An 18,910-nucleotide genomic window follows, 5' to 3' on the forward strand; every position below is an offset into this window, starting at 1 on the left:
AGCAGTGAATCTAAAAATCTCTTTGGGCACTATGGCTGTTTTAATAATATTGATTCTTCCTATCCACAAGCATGGAATATTTGTCCATTTGTTTGTGTCACCTCTGATCTCTTTCAGTGTGTTTCATAATTCTCATTGTAGAGATCTTTCACCTCCTTGATTAGCTGTATTCCTAGGTATTTTATTCAAAAGAATAAAATAAATTGCATTCTTGATTTGGCCCTCAACTTAAGACATTATTGGTGTGTGGAAATGTTATTGACTTTTGTACATTGATTTTGTATCCTGAAACTTTACTGAAGTTGTTTATCAGTTCTAGGAGCCTTTTAGCAGGATCTGCAGTGTTTTCTGGGTACAGAATTATATTGCCTGCACTGTGACAGAGCTAGTTTGACTTCCTCTCTTCCTGTTGGGATGTCTTTTATTTCTTTTTCTTGCCTGATTTCTCTGGCTAGCACTTCCAATACCATGTTGATATAAGTGGTGAGAGTAGGCATCCTTGTTTTGTTCCAGTTCTCAAGAGGAATGCTTCCAGCTTTTGCCCACTCAGTATGATGTTGGCTGTGGATAGCTGAATAATAGATGGCTCTTATTTTGAGGTATGTTCTTTCAATGCCTAATTTGTTGAGGGTTTTTAACATGAAGGGATGTTGAATTTTGTTAAAAGTCTTTTCTGTGTCTATTGAGATTATCCTGTCATTTTTGTTTTTAATTCTGTTTATGTGATGAGTCTCATTTATTGATTTGTGTATGGTGATCCAACCTCGCATCCCGGGAATAAAGCCTACTTGATTGTGATGAATTAACTTTTCAATGTGCTGCTGGATTTGGTTTGTAGTATTTTGTTGAGGATTTTTGTGTCGATGTTCATCAGGGATATTGGCCTGAAGTTTTCTTTTCTGCTGTGTCTCTCCCAGGTTCTGGTATCAGAATGATGCTGGCTTTGCAGAATGAGAGAGAGGAGTCTTTCCTCCTTGAATTTTTGAAATAATTTCAGTAGGATTGGTACTAGCTCTTCTTTGTATGTCTGGTATAATTTGGCTGTGAATCCATCTGATTAAGGGCTTTTTGGGGTGGGTTTTGTATTACTGATTCAATTTCAGAACTCATTATTGGTCTGTTCAAGATTTCAATTTCTTCTTGCTTCAATTTTAGGGGGCTTGTGTGTTTCCAGGAATCTATCCATTTCTTCTGCGTTTTCTAGTTTGTGTGCATAGGGGTATTTATAACAGTCTCTGAGGATTTTTTATATTTCTGAGGCATCAGTTGTAGTGTCATTTTTGTCATTTCTGATTGTGCTTATTTGGATCGATCTTCTCTCTTGTTTTCTATATTAATCTAGTTAGTGGTCTATCAACCTTGTTTTTTTTTTTGAATAACAAACTTTTGGTTTCATTGATCTTTTGTATGGATTTTCACGTTTTAATTTTTTTCAGATCTGATTTTGGTTATTTCTTTTCTTCTGCTGGCTTTGGAGTTGGTTTGCTATTGTTTTTCTAGTACCTCCAGGTCACACACCATTTTGTTTGATTTCCTGAACTATAGAAAAACCACCAAGCTGGTAAAGGGACATGAGGTGATATTGGAAGGTATTAGGTAGATCAAATGCCAGATAGATAAAGTAAGAAATGTAAGAGAGCTACTAGCAATTATACAAATACAAAGTTTATAACTCTGGCACAGAGAGCAGGTACTTGACCAATTTTACTTGACTGAATTAATTAAAGAATAAGATGTCCCAGTGACGTCTGTAGGAAGAACAGGACACTCTCCCTGGATTTTATTGTGTTCTGAAGACAAACAATTTGTTTTGAGCCAAAAAAAAAAACAAGAATTAGCCTAGAAAAGAGATAAGACTAGCTTGGTGACTAATTCAAGTCAAGGCTTACCACAATGGGCCATCTTTTTTTTTTTTTTTTTTTGAGACGGAGTCTCACTGTCGCCCAGGCTGGAGTGCAGTGGCACGATCTCTGCTCACTGCAAGCTCTGCCTCCCGGGTTCACACCATTCTCCTGCCTCAGTCTCCTGAGTAGCTGGGACTACAGGTGCCCACCACCACACCCAGCTAATTTTTTTGTATTTTTAGTAGAGACGGGGTTTCACTGTGTTAGCCAGGATGGTCTTGATCTCCTGACCTTGTGATCTGCCTGCCTCGGCCTCCCAAAGTGCTGGGATTACAGATGTGAGCCACCGTGCCCGGCCATAATGGGTTATCTTTAGCGTCCCCTGGCCACTTGAATTTCTCTGACCCAAACCTATATTGCTAGGGCTGGGTGAAAAGCAGGCTAAATTGGGGAAATGAAAAAAAAAAAATAAATAAACAAGGTGAACTCTGAATAAGGAAATAAGACTAAACATCCAAAAACGATTTCAAGGAAAATGTACAGGCTGGGTGCAGTGGCTCACACCTGTAATCCCAGCACTCTGGGAGGCCAAGGCAGGAGGACCACTTGAGTCCAGGAGTTTGAGACCAGCCTCGGTGACATGGTGAAACCGCATCTCTACAAAAAACACAAAAAATTAGCCAAGTATGGTGCCACCTGCCTGTAGTCTCAGCTACTTGGGAGGCTGAGATGGGAGGATTGCTGGATTGTCCATTAACAGTTATTTGAGAGAAATTCTCACACGGATTTCATAAACCTGCTAGTTTCTTAACAGTCACTCTCACAAATATAAATGTAGGCAACAACATATCTGTGTGTGCTGAGTGGGTAAACTTTCCTAGTACATAAAGTGACTGTTTTGGACTCTCCCTAAGGGCTCAAAGAAAAAAAAAATCTGTGTGATCTAACATCCTGGCTGGGGGTCAGGGGTCAAAAACCAACTCAAAGTAGTGACAAATATATGCAAATATTAAGTTATCCCCTAAAATTATGCTACCCCAAATAACAATATACTGAACCAGTGATGTTTCTTGAAAAATCCAATTTTAGGGGGAAAAATTACCAAAGAATTTATCTAACATTAATTTATCCTAACATTGAAACAGTTAATTAAAATTCAAATTTCCCACATTAGTATTTGCCCTTTGCCCTTTTTTTTTTTTAAGGACCTGTACATTTTAAAGGGTATTGATGTCAAAGGTTTAGTATGACATGACACGAAGGTTTACAAGGAGACTTTTTTGGGCCACAGAAATAAAAATTAGGAAGCAGCTTCCTAAAGACCTTTTGTGTGTGAAGCTTAGCAACCAGAACTATACCAGCTTTAGCATTACTTTTTGTATTATAATAAAATGCAGCTATTTCCAAGAGTGTTTACTTACAAGGGAACATCTCTCTCTCTCTCTCTGACACACACACACACACACTTACAGATGTGTGCTTGTTTCCATTATCCTCAAGTTATTTCTCTCTGTGCCTCTGTTTCTTCATAGGGTAAAGCATGAACATGAGGTGAATTCTAAGATATTTTCCCCAGCTTTAACATCTTATGATAAAAAGTTCATGCACTGTGTCTGAAAAAATCAAAATCAATTCTTTTTTCTGTTTTTGTTTTTGGAGACAGAGTCTGGCTCCTTCACCCAGGCTGGAGTGCAGCAGCATGATCTTGGCTCACTGCAACCTCCGCCTCCCGAGTTCAAGCAATTCTCCTGTCTCAGCCTCTTAAGTAGCTGGGATCACAGGCATGCGCCACCGTACCCAGCTAATTTTTGTATTTCTAGTAGAGACGGGGTTTTGCTGTGTTGGCCAGGCTGGTCTCGAACTCCTGACCTCAGGTGATCCACCCGCCTCTGCCTCCCAAAGTGCTGCGATTACAGGCATGAGCTACCCCACCCGGCCCTAAAATCAAATTTTCTCTTCAAAAGATGCTTAACTTTTGAGACCATCAAATTTATTTGGCTATTGTTCTTTGGCTATTGTACACAAATGATGCTTGCTTTCTTTTCTGTCTTCCATTTTGTTAGAGTGTTTGTGGGAGTTTTTCACATGGACCCCACAGTCAATGACAAATAGGCATTAACAAATGAGTTACACAATAATGTTAAAAGTTCAGTTCACAATGTGTACACTCTAAGCCTTCAGGGTTTTTGCTATGGAAAGCATTAAGACTAGCATCTTCTATGACTGTGTGTTTGAAACCAGAGCAAACTTTCCCTCTCTTCCTCATACTAGGTTTAACATCTACTTCCCCATTTAAAAATCTCAGAAAGTCTCAAAGCTCCCTGACAGCAGCAAGGGTGAACCTGGCTGGGGAGGAGAGGACAAGGGTTGGCAAACATGTAAAGATGACTCATTCCAGAAGTGCTGGCCATGGAAGGAACCATCACTGGGTAGGGAGACTGCTGGCTCACTGCCACTGGCTACAAGAGAGTCCCAGCCTCATTACCCCACCCTGGCAATGGAGTCAAATAAAGCCAAGTTCCTGTTGCACCTAGATGCAGACAGGAGAAAAATGGGGAAGTAGGCCAATGGCTAGAAAAATGATTCTCATGAAATGAACTCGACCTATTGCTTCCCAGGAGATCTGCATTCCTTTTCTTAAAACACTATTCTAACACATTTGAGACAATCCAAAGACCAAGCACGTTTTGAGAGCGTTCTCTTTAAAGACAGTGTGGTGCAGCAGGCAGAATCCAGGCTCTAGAGTCAGAAGGAACTGGGTGCAGATGCTGGCTCCTTAATGTACTAAGAGACCTTGGGCAAGTGCCTTAGTCTCTCTGAGTCACAGTTTCCTCAAGTGTGAAATAGGGGGAAATGTTGCTCATTTTGAGGACCTATTGTGAGGATTAGAAAATAATATGTGTTCCTCATCTTCTTTTTCCTCTTCCCTACCCTCTCTTTCCTTTCACATCTTCTTTCTCCTTTCCCTTCTCTCCCTTCCTGTACAATTTGGTGCTAAAATCATAAGGTGCATCAGAACAAGGCAGCCCTCCATGCCTTGGGGTAGGGAGTAGCCGAGGAGGTCCAGAATAGGAAGTTGAAGCCCAAACACGGTGAGGATGCATCCATTTAAGATGGACTGCCTGGCATGGAAAATCAGAACCCACATGGTGTGAGGAGGGCATCCAAGCTGAACCGGGCTGGTGTGTGTTAACAGAGCCTGGAGAGTCTTAGTGGGTTTGGATTTTTGGGGAAGGAGTCTACGCACAACAGGTCAAGAGTGGCTCTGTGACATCCACAGCTGGATTGCTCTTTGTTACCACATAGGCTGATGAGCCGGGCGTGCTTTTCATACTTTTAGAAAGCAAATAGCTAAGCACCTTGACAGCTAGCACAACAAATGCATGTCATAATAAGCAATTATTGATCAGGGAGACATTTTTATGGTGTTCTGGGAATAACTGAGTTATATGCACTGATGTGTTTGAATTTTAATTGTTTACTACTTCACTGGGAGTAAAATATGGAGTAATAAAACAGATGATACCCCATTCCTTGATATCTCAGCTCTCCTTGAGCTCAACCTTCCTTCAGAATTACCTTAATCATCCCAGATGAAAAACAAAATCTAAAGGCTTTTATGATGCTGCCCATAACACTCATGAAATGTTTCACTGTCTCTGCGGCAAGAATAAATATAGTATGTAAACAAGTGTAATTTCTTAAGAGTTCAGCTCTCCACCAAGCATCAAAAACATTCTGAAGTTTATCCCTCTTTGGTTCATTTAGAGAAAATGACAGAAGAAATAAAGCTTAAAATCGTTAATATCACCCAAAGGATGTGATCAAATATTAATCCACACAACATTATCAAAATATGCAGATAAAAGGTTGGACAAACAAGCAAACATGGCGCCATGCTAATCAGTAAACCAGTAATCATTTTCAAAAGTCATGGGGAGAAAAGTACTATTGTTTTTAGAACAAGGACACCAAATTTGGTGCTGTAGACATGAATGATAGAATGGAAATCGTTTAATAAATCTTCCAGTCTAAGTAACACAAACATTTCAAGTAAGAAAATACATTTCCTTCAATGTACTGGAGATCATGTATTTTACATTTTTATGTAACTTAATCTTTCTCTGTTAGGTTTAAAAGGAAATCTAAAAATTTCCTCTATCCTTCATGGGCAGCATTATTTGTATGATTTAAATGTCTCAATTATAGTACTTGAGTGGCAAATGCCCTGTAGAATGATGAGGGTGGGAGGGAACACAAGTGGCCATTACTCTACTCCTCTACCCCCTAAGTGGGATTCAAAACCATTACCACAGCTAGCAAGGACATAAAAGCCTATCTCTAGATATTATGGACAAACGTAATATCAGCAGGAGATAATTGAGAAATAAAGGAGCTAACTAAATCAGTGTTTGACTGCATGGTTCTGGATAACAAAGGCATGTCCTTATAAGGCAAAGTGGCTTCACTAAGTATGGTCCTCCAGAGGAAGGCAGGTCCCCCCCTCCACGGTGCATTCAATATATGGGAGAGAATTTCATGTTCATTCCTTTGACATGCTAATATAAGTATGTTTTCTGATATGTACTACTTAATAAATATAATAGCTAATATTTATTGAATTATTATTATATATGCTACCAAAGTATTTCACTTGGAGGGAATATTTGGGATAAATGGAACTGATTTCTTCTAATGTAATGGTCCAAGGCAGATTTTACATCATGGGCACTACAGTCCCAGCACCACGCAAAGGGCACTCCCATGTCCTTTTGTAGTCAGCCCCCTTCCCCACTTCCAGACCCTGGTAACCATGGACCTGTTTTCCATCCCTGTAGCTTTATCTTTTCCAGAATGTCAGATACATGGAATCATGCAGTTATCTTTTTTGTCTGGGTTCTTCTTCTTTTTTTTTTTTTTTAAGACAGAATCTCACTTTGTTGCCCAGGCTGGAGTACAATGGCATGATCTCAGCTCACTGCAACCTCCGCCTCCCAGGTTCAAGCGATTCTCCTGCCTCAGCCTCCTGAGTAACTGGGACTACAGGCACGTGCCACCACGCCCAGCTAATTTCTGTAGTTTTAGTAGAGACGGGGTTTCACCATGTTGGTCAGGCTGGTCTGGAACTCCTGACCTCAGCTGATCCACCTGCCTCAGCCTCCCAAAGTGCTGGGATTACAGGCATGAGCCACCATGCCCGGCCTTTGTCTGGCTTCTTTCACTTAGCATACTGTATCTGAGATTCATCCATGTTGTTGTATATATCAATTGTTTGTTCCATTTCACTGCTGAGTAGTATTCCATTGTATGGATTTACCAGAGTTTGTTTATCTACTACCCAACTGAGTACAATCTGGGTTTTGTTCCAGTTTTTGGCAATTACAAATAAAACTGCTATGCAGTCTTGGCAATTACAAATAAAACTGCTAAACTGCTATATTTGCACATAGGTTTTATGTAAATACTCAAGAGTGGGACTTACGGTTGTATGGTTAAGTGCATATTTAACTGGGATTTTAGAACACATAAGGAAAGGAAACTTGATGATAGGAAACTGTATTCAGAAAGTAGGTGTAATAGCTTCCAGATTAAAATAATAACTAAAAGAAGACTGGAGGAATAGAAATTTTATTTTAATAAATAATACCCAGCACTGGCAAGAATATGGGAACACGCCAGATTCATGCCCAGTTGGTAACGGAATGAAATAGCACGACTTTTCTGGAGAAGAATTTGGCAGTACCTATCAGAGTATACCATGTGCACTGGCTTCATTTCTACCCTCAGAAATATTCACACACATGTGTAGGGGCAAATGTGCAGATATGTTTGTTTCAGTATTATTTGCAATTATGAAAAATGGAGACAACCAAAATGGTCATTTAGTTTCAATAACTTATGACACATTCCTTCACCCTTTGAATACTAGGCAGCATTTCAGTAGAATGGGATATAGCTCTGACATGGACAGTTATTTTAAAGAAATGTTTGTAATATATAAACACATACATTAATACATATATCTTTATGTGAAAAATATAAATAGGCAAATATTTTTTGTGAGGGTATGAAAAGATCTGGAAGCTGCACAGCTGGGCTTTATGCAGTGAAGAGTGAGTTAAGGGAAGGGTAGGACACTGGTAAGTAGTGAGGCATGAGATTTGCCTTTTCCTTAATGCACCTCCATATTACTTGATTTCTTTCAAAACAATCATACATTATTTGGCACATAACCAATTAAAGGAGAGCTAAATAATTAATCACTAATTAACAAATGGCCAGCAACCCCTATTGCATCCTCCTCTGACTTTCTAGTAAACCACTTATGAAGACACAGAAAAACTGGAAACTCATCCAAATGAAGAGATAACTTAATGCCTGAATCTGGACAGAACCTCTGTGGATCAGATGGAGCTGGAAAGAGAAGGATGTACCAAACTTTGGCTCCCCAAAGGGGAACTCACTGAATAAAGATAAGAAGGTGTTGCACACCTTCCTGCCCACGAGTCCCTGGTCAGTGTCTATACAGAAATCTGAATTCTCCTTCTTCATAATAGTGGCTTCTCTATGAAAGCATCACAGCTTCCAGCTGGTTATTCTAAAACAATACAGATACAACTCACAGAAAACAACAAGCTAAAAATGTACTGTGTGAGGTTGGGAGATGAAGGGCATCTGGCAATAGTGTACTGGATTCTCCCCACAGATAAAATACGACAGGTGCACATAGAGACAGAATGATCCCTGGGAGGAGTGTGTGCTAGGAATTTTAGTTTTCATGGGCAGAGTGTTAGATTCAGAGTGCAAGAGAATGAGGCAGAGGGATAGAAAGAGATGCAATTTTTCTACAAGAAAGCTTGCCAGAAACTGACAATGAGTTCTGAAGTTGTACACTTCTCCCTGTCCACTAGGTGACCGTTAAGAAGGGAACTGCTCCATTACACAGGGGTGCAGAGAACTGGGCCAATGGTGATCCCATCCCTAGAATGTTGCCAAACATAAAATTAAAACAGATATTCCTTTCTTTTTTAGGGGAACAAGATGCAAAAACTTGCATATAATAAATATATGGGTAACCATTGCTTCTGTAGAAAAGATAAAAACAAATGGAGACACATAAGGGAACAGAAGCAACAGTCAAGTGGCTAATGATCTGGATTAATGCTTTAATCCCATACTCTTAGAAAATAATAATAAGTTTGTGAATCAAATTTTAAGCATGATGCCAAAATTAAATATAAGGAAAAATATTAATATAGATTTAATGACATAAATAATTCTGAATGTTGAAAATTAAAAACAACTTTAAAAGACAAAAGGCATACTGGGGAAGACATTTTTAATACATAATAGACAAGGGTTAATATCTTTAACAAATAAAGTGCTTCCAAAAATAAATCAGACTAGACAAATACATTAATAGGGATGCACAAATTTCACGAATAAGCAGAGCACCAGGAAAAATAAAAAATGGCCAAGAAATATATAGAAGAAAGATGCCTAATCTAATAGTAAAAGAAAATGAAAAAAAAAACCTTTTATCAAATAAAATTGGAAATGTTGATAAATTATAACATCTAATATTCTTGAGGATTCATGCATGTAGTGTCAATAATCTTTTTTTTTTTTTGAGACGGAGTTTCACTCTTGTTGCCCAGGCTGGAGTGCAATGGCGCGATCTCGGCTCACCACAACCTCCGCCCTGGTTCAGGCAATCCTCCTGCCTCCAGCCTCCCCAGTAGCTGGGATTACAGGCATGCACCACCACGCCCGGTTAATTTTGTATTTTTAGTAGAGACGGGGTTTCTCCATGTTGGTCAGGCTGGTCTCAAACTCCCAACCTCAGGTGATCCACCCGTCTTGGCCTCCCAAAGTGCTGGGATTACAGGCATGAGCCACCGTGCCCGGCCTTTTTTTTTTTTTTTTTTTTGAGATAGGGTCTTCCTCTGTTGCCTGGGCTGGTGTGCAGTGGTGCAATCATCACTCACTACAGCCTTGACCTCCTGGGCTCAAGTGATCCTCCTGCCTCAGCCTCCCGAGTAGCTAGGACTACAGGTGCATGTCATCATACCCAGTTAATTTTTAAAAAAAATTTTTTTAGAGGTGGGGTCTCTGTATATTGCCTAGGCTGGTCTTGAACTCCTGGGTTCAAGTGATCCTCCTACCTCAACCTCCCAAAGTGCTGAGTAAGATTATAAATGTGAGCCACTGCACCCAGCATAATGTTTGATCTAGTATTCCAAATCTTTAAATTTGTGCATATCCTTTGACATAGAAATTCCTCTTGTAGGAATTAATTCCAAAGAAAAAAATCATAAATATGTACAAATTTTTAGTGAGAAGGATGTTTTTGCATTTTAAGCACAACACTGAAAAGTAAGGAATCACCTAAATATTAAAATTGGTTAAATAAATTTTGGTATAAATATATTATGCAATCATCAATCATTGTATTGAGGAAGCATATTTAATAGCAAAGGAAGAGAATCACTCTTTACTGTGAAAACTGAAAATGCATGTTACAAAAATGATATTATAATCTTATTTAGTTTTCATACAAACATATACCAAAAAAACCCAACACTATTCAAAGGACAGACATCAAATGTTCATGGTTTGTGTTTCATAATTATTTCTAAAATTTCAACGAGTATTCCAAAAAGAGTCCATTTTTTTTTCTCTTACATTTGTGCAAGATCAAGAAAAATCACTACTCCAAGAAGCTTGCATTGCCATGAGAAATGAAAAAGTGGACAAGCCCGAAATAGAAAATAAATCTGAAAACCAAATGTATCAAAATGGACCTTTCTATTTGTTCCTTCTCAGATTTTTTTTAGATCTTTAATGTCCAGAAAGTACCTCTAATGATAGCATTTAAAAACTTGAGAAAAACTTGTTCTGAAATCTTTTATTTATTATCAGCAAACCATAATTTTATCTGACTGCCCGGCAAACTTTGTTTTCCATTCATTTTAGAACAGATGATGGATTGGCATCTAACTTTCTCTTAAAAACTTTTAATAATGAATGCTTTCTCTTTCTCTGCTGCTGAAAATGTGTGCATATTGACATTACTCCAGAAAACCTCAGCACAAACTCAATGGCACCCTTCCAGGAGCTAGATAAAACCCAATCCTCAAAGTCTTTCATCATTTACCCCATAGAATGGTAATTCTTACTGAGGTATAGGAGGAGTGAGGCTATCAGAATTTTAAACTACTAATGTCTTGTCAAAGGTTCAGTGATGTGTCTCTAGTGGGGTGTGCCCTAATCTGTAGACAGTCCACATCTCACTCCCCAACATGTACACCCATGCAGGCTGAGAATTTCAATGTGCATAGATGTTTCTCATGAGAGAGTGCTGTCCAGGTCCATGGCATGGAGAGAAAAAGCTCAGAACAATGTCACAGACGGTTTGATTAATCCAGGAGAGGAAGATCCCTTACTGGAAGGCCAGCAAGTAATTTATTTCTTGGTCATAAACTCGAACGCCACCTCTGAATCTGAGGCCAGGTTTCAATTCACTTAATTTTTACCCCCTAGGAATTCATCAGAATTAGAAGACAACAAAAAGGCTCTATTCCAGGTGCCCAAACTTTTGGCTTCCCTGGGCCATACTGGAAGAAGAATTATCTCAGGCCAAATATAAAATACACTAACACTAACAATAGCTAATGAGCTTTAAAAAAATCGCAAAAAAAAACCCTCATAATGTTTTAAGAAAGTTTATGAATTTGTGTTGGGCCACTTTCAAAGCCATCCTGGGCTCCATGTTGCCCACGGGCTGGGGGTTGGGCAAGCTTGCAGTCTATTCTTTATGTTTAAAATAGAACTTTCTTTCTCAGTAAGTTAATGGATAAATAAACAATGGTACAGCCATGCAATGAAAGATTATTCAGCAATAAAAAAAATGAGCTATCAAGACACAAAAAGACATTGAAGAACAAGGTGGAATTATGGAGACAGTAAAAAAGGAAAGTGGTTGCCAGGGAGGGAGGATGAACAGGTGGAACACAGAGGATTTTTAGGGCAGTGAAACAATTCTGTATGATACTGTAAAGGCATATACATGTCATTACACATTTGTCAAAACCCATAGAATATACAACACAAAAAGTAAACATTAATGTAAACTATGGACTTTAGTTAATAACAACATATCCATATTGGCTCAGCTACTGTAACAAATGTACCACACTGAAGTGAGATGTTCATAATAGGGGGAACTGTGTGTGTGATACTGAGTGGGGATAAGGAAGGCGTACATGAGAACTCTATTTGCCATGCAATTTTTCTGTAAACCTAGAACTGTTCAAAGTATTAAGAAATATTTAAAAACTAACAATATAAAATTAATATTTATATACAAAAAGCGGAAAAAAAGTAACTTACTTCCGGTTCACGATTAGCCACTCACGGATGTAGGTCTGAACACAGTCCCTGACATGAGGGTCCAGTTCAACCCTAATGAGGTAGAAAATGAAATAAACACCTGTTATTACTGGGTAAAACAACAAAACAATCCCTTATCATGAGCAAGGAACATGACATGAATTTAAATCCTTATCAGTGAGAATGCTTAGGATGTTCTTGCCCAATCATTCCAAATGTCTGAAGTATTCCTGGGGCAATAAACATTTTTACTTTGATGAGACAAACATGTTGGCATTTTTTGCTTTGTGGGTTTTCTTTATTATACAGAATCATGTTAAATTATAACTATCCCCGAAGGCATTCTGACACAAGACAGGTAGAACTAGCTGTAATCGAATACAAAACAAGGAAAATAAGTATAAATACCTATCTCTGACAGGGTAATTTGGACATATTTTTTATGCATGTGTAACCTTGTTAGGACATGCATGTTCTCCTTTTTGAAAGCCAGGAAAAAGAACGGTTGTCTTATGCTTTGACGAAATTGCAAACACTGGCTTTTGTTGGTGATCATTAATTCAGTTGGTTCCTGTCATGTCTACTTAAGGAATGCACCATGAGCAATACTCTTCAAGTGCTTCAGAGTCTTGAAATCAAAGATAACAATTGTAGCAAAGCTTTTTGCTATTGTTGCAAATGCATTAGTACCAGAAATAAACAGGCTTAAATGCTACAAGCCTTAATTTTCTCATCTGTGATAAGGAGGTAAGAACAGAGACATGCTGTTAGTATTACATGAAATGTTGTAAAGGTTACACATGCAGTCTCTGGGCCCTAATTGCCCAAATCCCAGCTTCATCGCTTATAGCTATGTGACCATAAGCCAGTCACTCAACCCTTCTGTGCCTCAGTTTCCTCTCCTTAAAGCCGTTAGAGTAGTAAGAGTGCCCCTTTTAGTAGACAGCTTTGATGAAGATTAAATCGGTTAGTGTGCAAAGTGCTTAGAAGACTGCCTGGCACACAAAAAGACGCATATATGATATTAATAGTTTACACTTAGGTAGCATTTACTGTGCATTACGCACTGAGGCAATCACTTTATACGTATTAATTCAGTTAATTCTCAATCAGCACCATAGGACAGGCAGTACTATTATTCTCACTTTGCAGAAAAATGAGATGGTAAGGATCTCGTTCCAAGTCACACAGCAAGTGGTGGAGCAGGGACCTGAATCCAGGCAGCTCACCTGTAGCGTTCATGTTTTTCACTACCACGCCATCACAGCTCAACATAAAGTTCTGGGCTAGGCACAGGTTGTTTAACAGGAGTCAGCTATTGTTTACTCTGGTGTGATGATGATACCTTCCCCTGCCTTAATTATACAGAAGACTTTTTGGCAACAACTGAAATAGTAGAGGTTTTCTTAAAGTCATCAGACAGGTATGTTACCTATAAATTCTTTTGACAAGGCAACAGTATACTAAAAAACTGATGCTAAGTAAAGAAATTATCTTCCTTATCAAATTTCAAAAAAAAACCAAACTCCTCCTTCCTCTAAATTCATTGTACTGTTTTTTGTTTTTGTTTTGTAAGAAACAGGGTCTCACTATTTTACCCAGGCTGAACTCAAATTCCTGGGCTCAAGTGATCCTCTTGCCTCAGCCTCCCAAGTAGCTGGGACCACAGGAACAAGCTGGGGTGACTGGCTACTGTAAGCATTTTAAACAGCTTTTTCCAAGATTCTGACCATATTTGGAAACATCCATAAATTTTACATAAAGGAATAAATTAAATGATTCTCCACTAAAGATGAAATAGTAGGTGTTAACTTACACTAAAGTCATACCTGAATAAATGGACTGAAAATGGGGGAGTAGGTTTCCCAAAAATGACAATGTTTTTCTTTCCTGGGAAGTGTGTATTTTTAAAACATCAGAGCTACACATATGGTCAGTTCTCCTATGTGAGTGAGGACTGTCTGAACAAGAGAGCAAGGGTTCACAATAATACCAGCCCATTATCATCCAACCTCCTTCAACTGTGATGAAATAAAATCCAAAATAGAACTAGAATATCTCAGAGTAAAGAGGGCAGGGGCTGTGTGTCAGGATCTTCTTTCTGGGACCTTCTGGGGAAGATGAGAAGATGGAACCTGTCCAGGAGGATATGAATCTTAATTTGGCTTTTAAAATAAATGTAAATAAAAGTTTATCCTAAACCTCCAAAGAGACATTTTTTTTTTTACATTTTAGAAGCAACAGGAGTTTCATTTAGCTACAATTCCACAGTTAGTTTGAGGCCAAAAACTAATGCCCATGCCTATAAACATATAGAAGAGCCAACTATAGAAACTCAAGCCCTAATTAGCTATTCACATATTTATTCTACAGAGCTCTCCCCACTGTTTTAGCACTGCATGACACTTTCTTCACAGGAGGGACTTTGACTTATTCATCTTTTTATCTCAGTACCCAGAACATAGTAGATGCTCAATAAATGTGGTTTTACCTTATGTTTCTAACTTGATCCAGTCTCATAACTGTAAGCAATTAAAATGCTTCTGGATGGCGGCATTTCAGTAATTATCATTAAAAATCTTGACATTTTTACAAATGGAGAAACCGAGGATTTGGGAGGTCATGTGACAGCCAAGGTCACTGAGCTGGCAGCCAGGTGGTCTGGCTCCAGAGCCTGCACTTTTAACCTCCTCTTGAGCATTTCATTTGGTCCTCCTGCATCCCTTGCACTGGCTTAGTCTCCACATAGCTTTTCAAAAGCTCTGGCCAAACTAATTTAAAAACTATCTATACTTAGATGATGATATCATATAGCTGTCCCACACACTTGAATGGATTGAGTAATTTTATTTTATTTTTAAGTTCAGATTGAAGGCATCTCCCCTACCCACTTATTGAAAACAATCATGACAATCCCAATCGCATCTTCATTTTAGAAAACTATTTACCCTTCCTCCGGCAAAGAGGGCTGCAGAGTCCTACATTCCTTTGGCGTGAACACCACGTCCAAGTCATCATCAGTGAAGTCCCCAAGCTCCTGGGCAAGCTGCACATCCAGGCTGTTCAGGTGTGTCATCAGAAGTCCTTCAAAGTCCACTGGCTCCACAGGGTCATAAAACTGAGGCTGGAGGGGCAGGGAAAAGGAAAAGGAGGATCTCACCCAGTTTTCTGGTAAAAGCACGAAGGCAATAGGAGATGTTTGCCGTGCTTTCCTTTGACTTAGTAAGTACTTCGCTCCTGGCATAAAACGGAGCGACTCTTTGGAGGAGCTGTCAAACACAGAAGTAGTGATATGGAAAAAAATGCAGCACAGAAAGTCAAGTCATAACATGATGAGTAATTAAAATCACACCCCAAGGCGGAATTTTTCTCTCCTTAATTGCAACTTGATGAGGAATCCTGAGGAGATCCAAAATGAGATCACAAAGCTTCGCTGAATTTTTATAATTTCTCCCGCAAAAGCTCTCCGAGGCCATGTTTTGTTTACCCAAATACAGTGAACTAGGGAATGGAGACAATTTTCCAGAAATCCAGGCAAACTCAACATTCCTTGGCTGAGTGTTTAGGCACAGTGTTTCTTTTGGCCTAAGTTATGCTATACATTGGTTCTCGAAAGCACTTCATATATAATCATAGCTGACAGTGAACACCGAGTGTTTCGGTGGCTGAAACAATCCAGGGCAGTGATTTCTAAATGTCACTGGGTTGACTGGTGCTGGTCTGGAAGAAATTTCCACTGGACTGCAGCTACGCAAGCAAACTCAGGGCAATCTGCTGAGTTTTCATATAGCTAAATTTACTCACTTTGAAATAAGTGTTCTTTGCTCTTCAATTTTACCTTCCACAGTTGGAAAGAGGGGGAGTAAAAGAAATAATAGAAATTGATGGTAATTACAAAAACAATTCTTATAATTGATAAAAAGTTGGCAACCTTTGTCAGTCCTCAATTAAAATATATTTTCTTTTCTGTGAAATCCAAAGACTTAGGAATGACCACCCTAAGAAAGTAAAAGAATCCCTTAGATCAAGTAGATTTGTGTCATAATAATAGCAGCTCTATAAAGTGTTCATTTATGGCAGTCTTTGGAGTCATCAGCCCAAGGGAGGTTGGGGGTGGTGGGGAAGTTACTGTTTTTCTCTATCTCTACCCTCCAGTGGACCAACAAAACAAATATCTTGGATTCTTTACTTGCACTGCCTTGATGGGAGACAAGGGCAGATCCAAGGGAAGTACTAACGAAACCAGTTTTTCATCCCTTTGAAATCATATACCAGAGTAAGGGCTTCAAGCTGGAGAGGAGAGACAAAGCGCTGTTGAAGAGGCAAGAGGAAATAAGATCAGAGAATGGAGATGTGCCAGGCCTTGTCCCCTCCCCACTCTTGCTGTCCCTGATGATGGAGGAGACATGAGTGACGTAAGTTAGGGAGTGAGGATGAAGCTGCAAATTAGGCAAAATATGCCCTACTTCCTGTCTGGGATTTTTTTTTTAACTTTTAGGTTTGGGGGTACACGTGAAGGTTTGTTACATAGCTAAAGTCATGTCATGGGGGTTTGTTGTACAATTATTTTATCACCCAGGTATTAAGCCCAGGACCACATAGTTATCTTTTCTGCTCCTCTCCCTCTTACCACCCTTCACCCACAAGTAGACCACAGTGTCTGTTGTTCTTTTCTTTGTGTTGGTAAGTTCTCATCATTTAGCTCCCACTTATAAGTGAGAACATGCAGCATTTGGTTTTCTATTTCTGCGTTAGTTTGCAAAGGATAATAGCCTCCAGTTCCATCCATGTTCCCACAAAAGGCATGATCTCATTATTTTTATGGCTGCATAGTATTCCACGGTGTATATGTACCACATTTTCTGCATCCAATCTGTCATTGATGGGCATTTAAGTTGATTCCATGTCTTTGCTATCGTGAATAGTGTTGCAATAAACATTCACACGCATGTGTCTTTATGGTAGAATGATTTATATTCCTCTGGCTATATACCGAGTAATGAGATTGCTGACTTACATTATCCTATGCCATGGCAAAGGAGGGCAGAAGAGAAGGTGACAGGACAACCTCAGTAGCTGAGAGCAAAGCATTCCCCTCGTTTCCCAGGGTTTCCAGGTGCTATGAGAAGGGACAGAGTCGGTTCCCTTGGTTCTGACTGGGGACCTGAAGGTCAGCTGAAGAGAGGACTATAGTCCTTACAAGGGTCCCTCTGAAAATGAAACAACAGGAACCATGAGGGGCTAAAGGAGCCAGAGATCAGCCTGTGCAGGAGCCAGATGAGGACTAAGTTTGCATTAGGACACTGGTGAACTCTGCCAGAGGAAACAACAGACACCATCTATGCACAAGACAAATGCATCTGCCAATCTGCCACAGACACCTCCATAGGACCAACCCCACAGGATAAAGAGGACTCTCCCACCCCACCCAACCACCACATGGAATACAGAGTTTAGAGTCAGGATTGAATGACTTCTATAGGAAATTATGAAACTGCATTTTTTCCAGCCCCAACCTCATTACTATAAAGTTTATACCCATTTAAGTAATAATTATTGAGCATTACTATGTGCAAAGAAATTGGACTAGGATTGTCTCATTCAATCCTCACTATAACCCTGTGAGGTATGCATTCTTACTGCAAATTGAGTTCAATTGGTGTTTCAGAGTTTTGAATTTTTCATATCATGTCATATTTACATATACAAAATGAGACATCCAGGGGATGGAACACAACTGTAAACATTAAATTAATTTATGTTTCATATACACCTTATACACACAGCCTGAAGGTAATTTTATACAATATTTTTAATAATTTTGTGCCTGAATAATTCTATTCAGTCATAACAAAGAATGAAATCATGTCTCTTGCAGCAACATGGATGGAACTGGAGGCCATTATCTTAAGCGAAAAAACTAAGAAACAGAAAGACAGATATCACATGTTTTCATTTAGAAGTGGGAGCTAAATAATGTGTACACATGGACATAGAATGCTAGACATGAAAGGCTTGGAGAGGGGGGAAGGTGGGAGGGGGTGAGGGATGCTAGATTTCTTAATGAATACAATGGACGCTAATTGGGTGATGGAGACACTAAAAGTCCAGACTTTACCACTATGCAGTATATTCATGTAGCAAAACTGCACTTGTACCACTTAAACTTATACAAATAAAAAAAAGTATTGTGTGTATGAAACAATGTTTTGACTGTGACCTATCACGTAAGGTCAGGTGTGGAATTTTCCACTTGTGGCGTCATGGAGGCACAAAAAAAGTTTCAGATTTTGGAGCATTTTGAATTTTGCATTTTTGGACTAGGGATGCTCAGCCTGTATGCTCATTTTACAGATGAAGAAAGCGAGGCTAGAGATTTAATAATTTTCCCATGATTACACAGCTAGGGACTGGCCCATCTGGAATTCAAACCAAGGCAGACTCACATTCTTAACCGCTATAATTTTGATTGTTTTCTTTTGCAGGCCTTTCAAGAAATCAGTATATTTTGAAATAATCAAAACACCAGGCAATAGTAAGTGTGTTTGGAAGTGAGTCAAATAATATATTTACCATGACCCACACGTTCCACTCTGAGCTTCTCATAAGATTGGCTGCTCAGAGTAATAATAGTAAGTAAATAAAAGTGATAATAAATGTAAACTTATTGTGAA

At 39.1% G+C, this 18,910-nt stretch overlaps 1 protein-coding gene across 1 annotated transcript in view; it reads right to left on the reverse strand.

Annotated features, from left to right (window-relative positions):
- DOCK8 (dedicator of cytokinesis 8) overlaps nt 1-18,910 on the reverse strand; it is a 249,536-nt gene that overhangs the window by 160,704 nt on the left and 69,922 nt on the right. Inside the window, exons 3-4 of the mRNA XM_008963393.4 lie at nt 15,185-15,360; nt 12,237-12,308 (exon numbers count right to left, since the gene is read on the reverse strand). Coding sequence (XP_008961641.3) covers nt 12,237-12,308; nt 15,185-15,360 — 248 coding nt within the window. The remainder of the gene's footprint in view (nt 1-12,236; nt 12,309-15,184; nt 15,361-18,910) is intronic.

This window comes from Pan paniscus, chromosome 11 (genome assembly GCF_029289425.2).
Source record: "Pan paniscus chromosome 11, NHGRI_mPanPan1-v2.0_pri, whole genome shotgun sequence".
Taxonomy (NCBI): domain Eukaryota; kingdom Metazoa; phylum Chordata; class Mammalia; order Primates; family Hominidae; genus Pan; species Pan paniscus.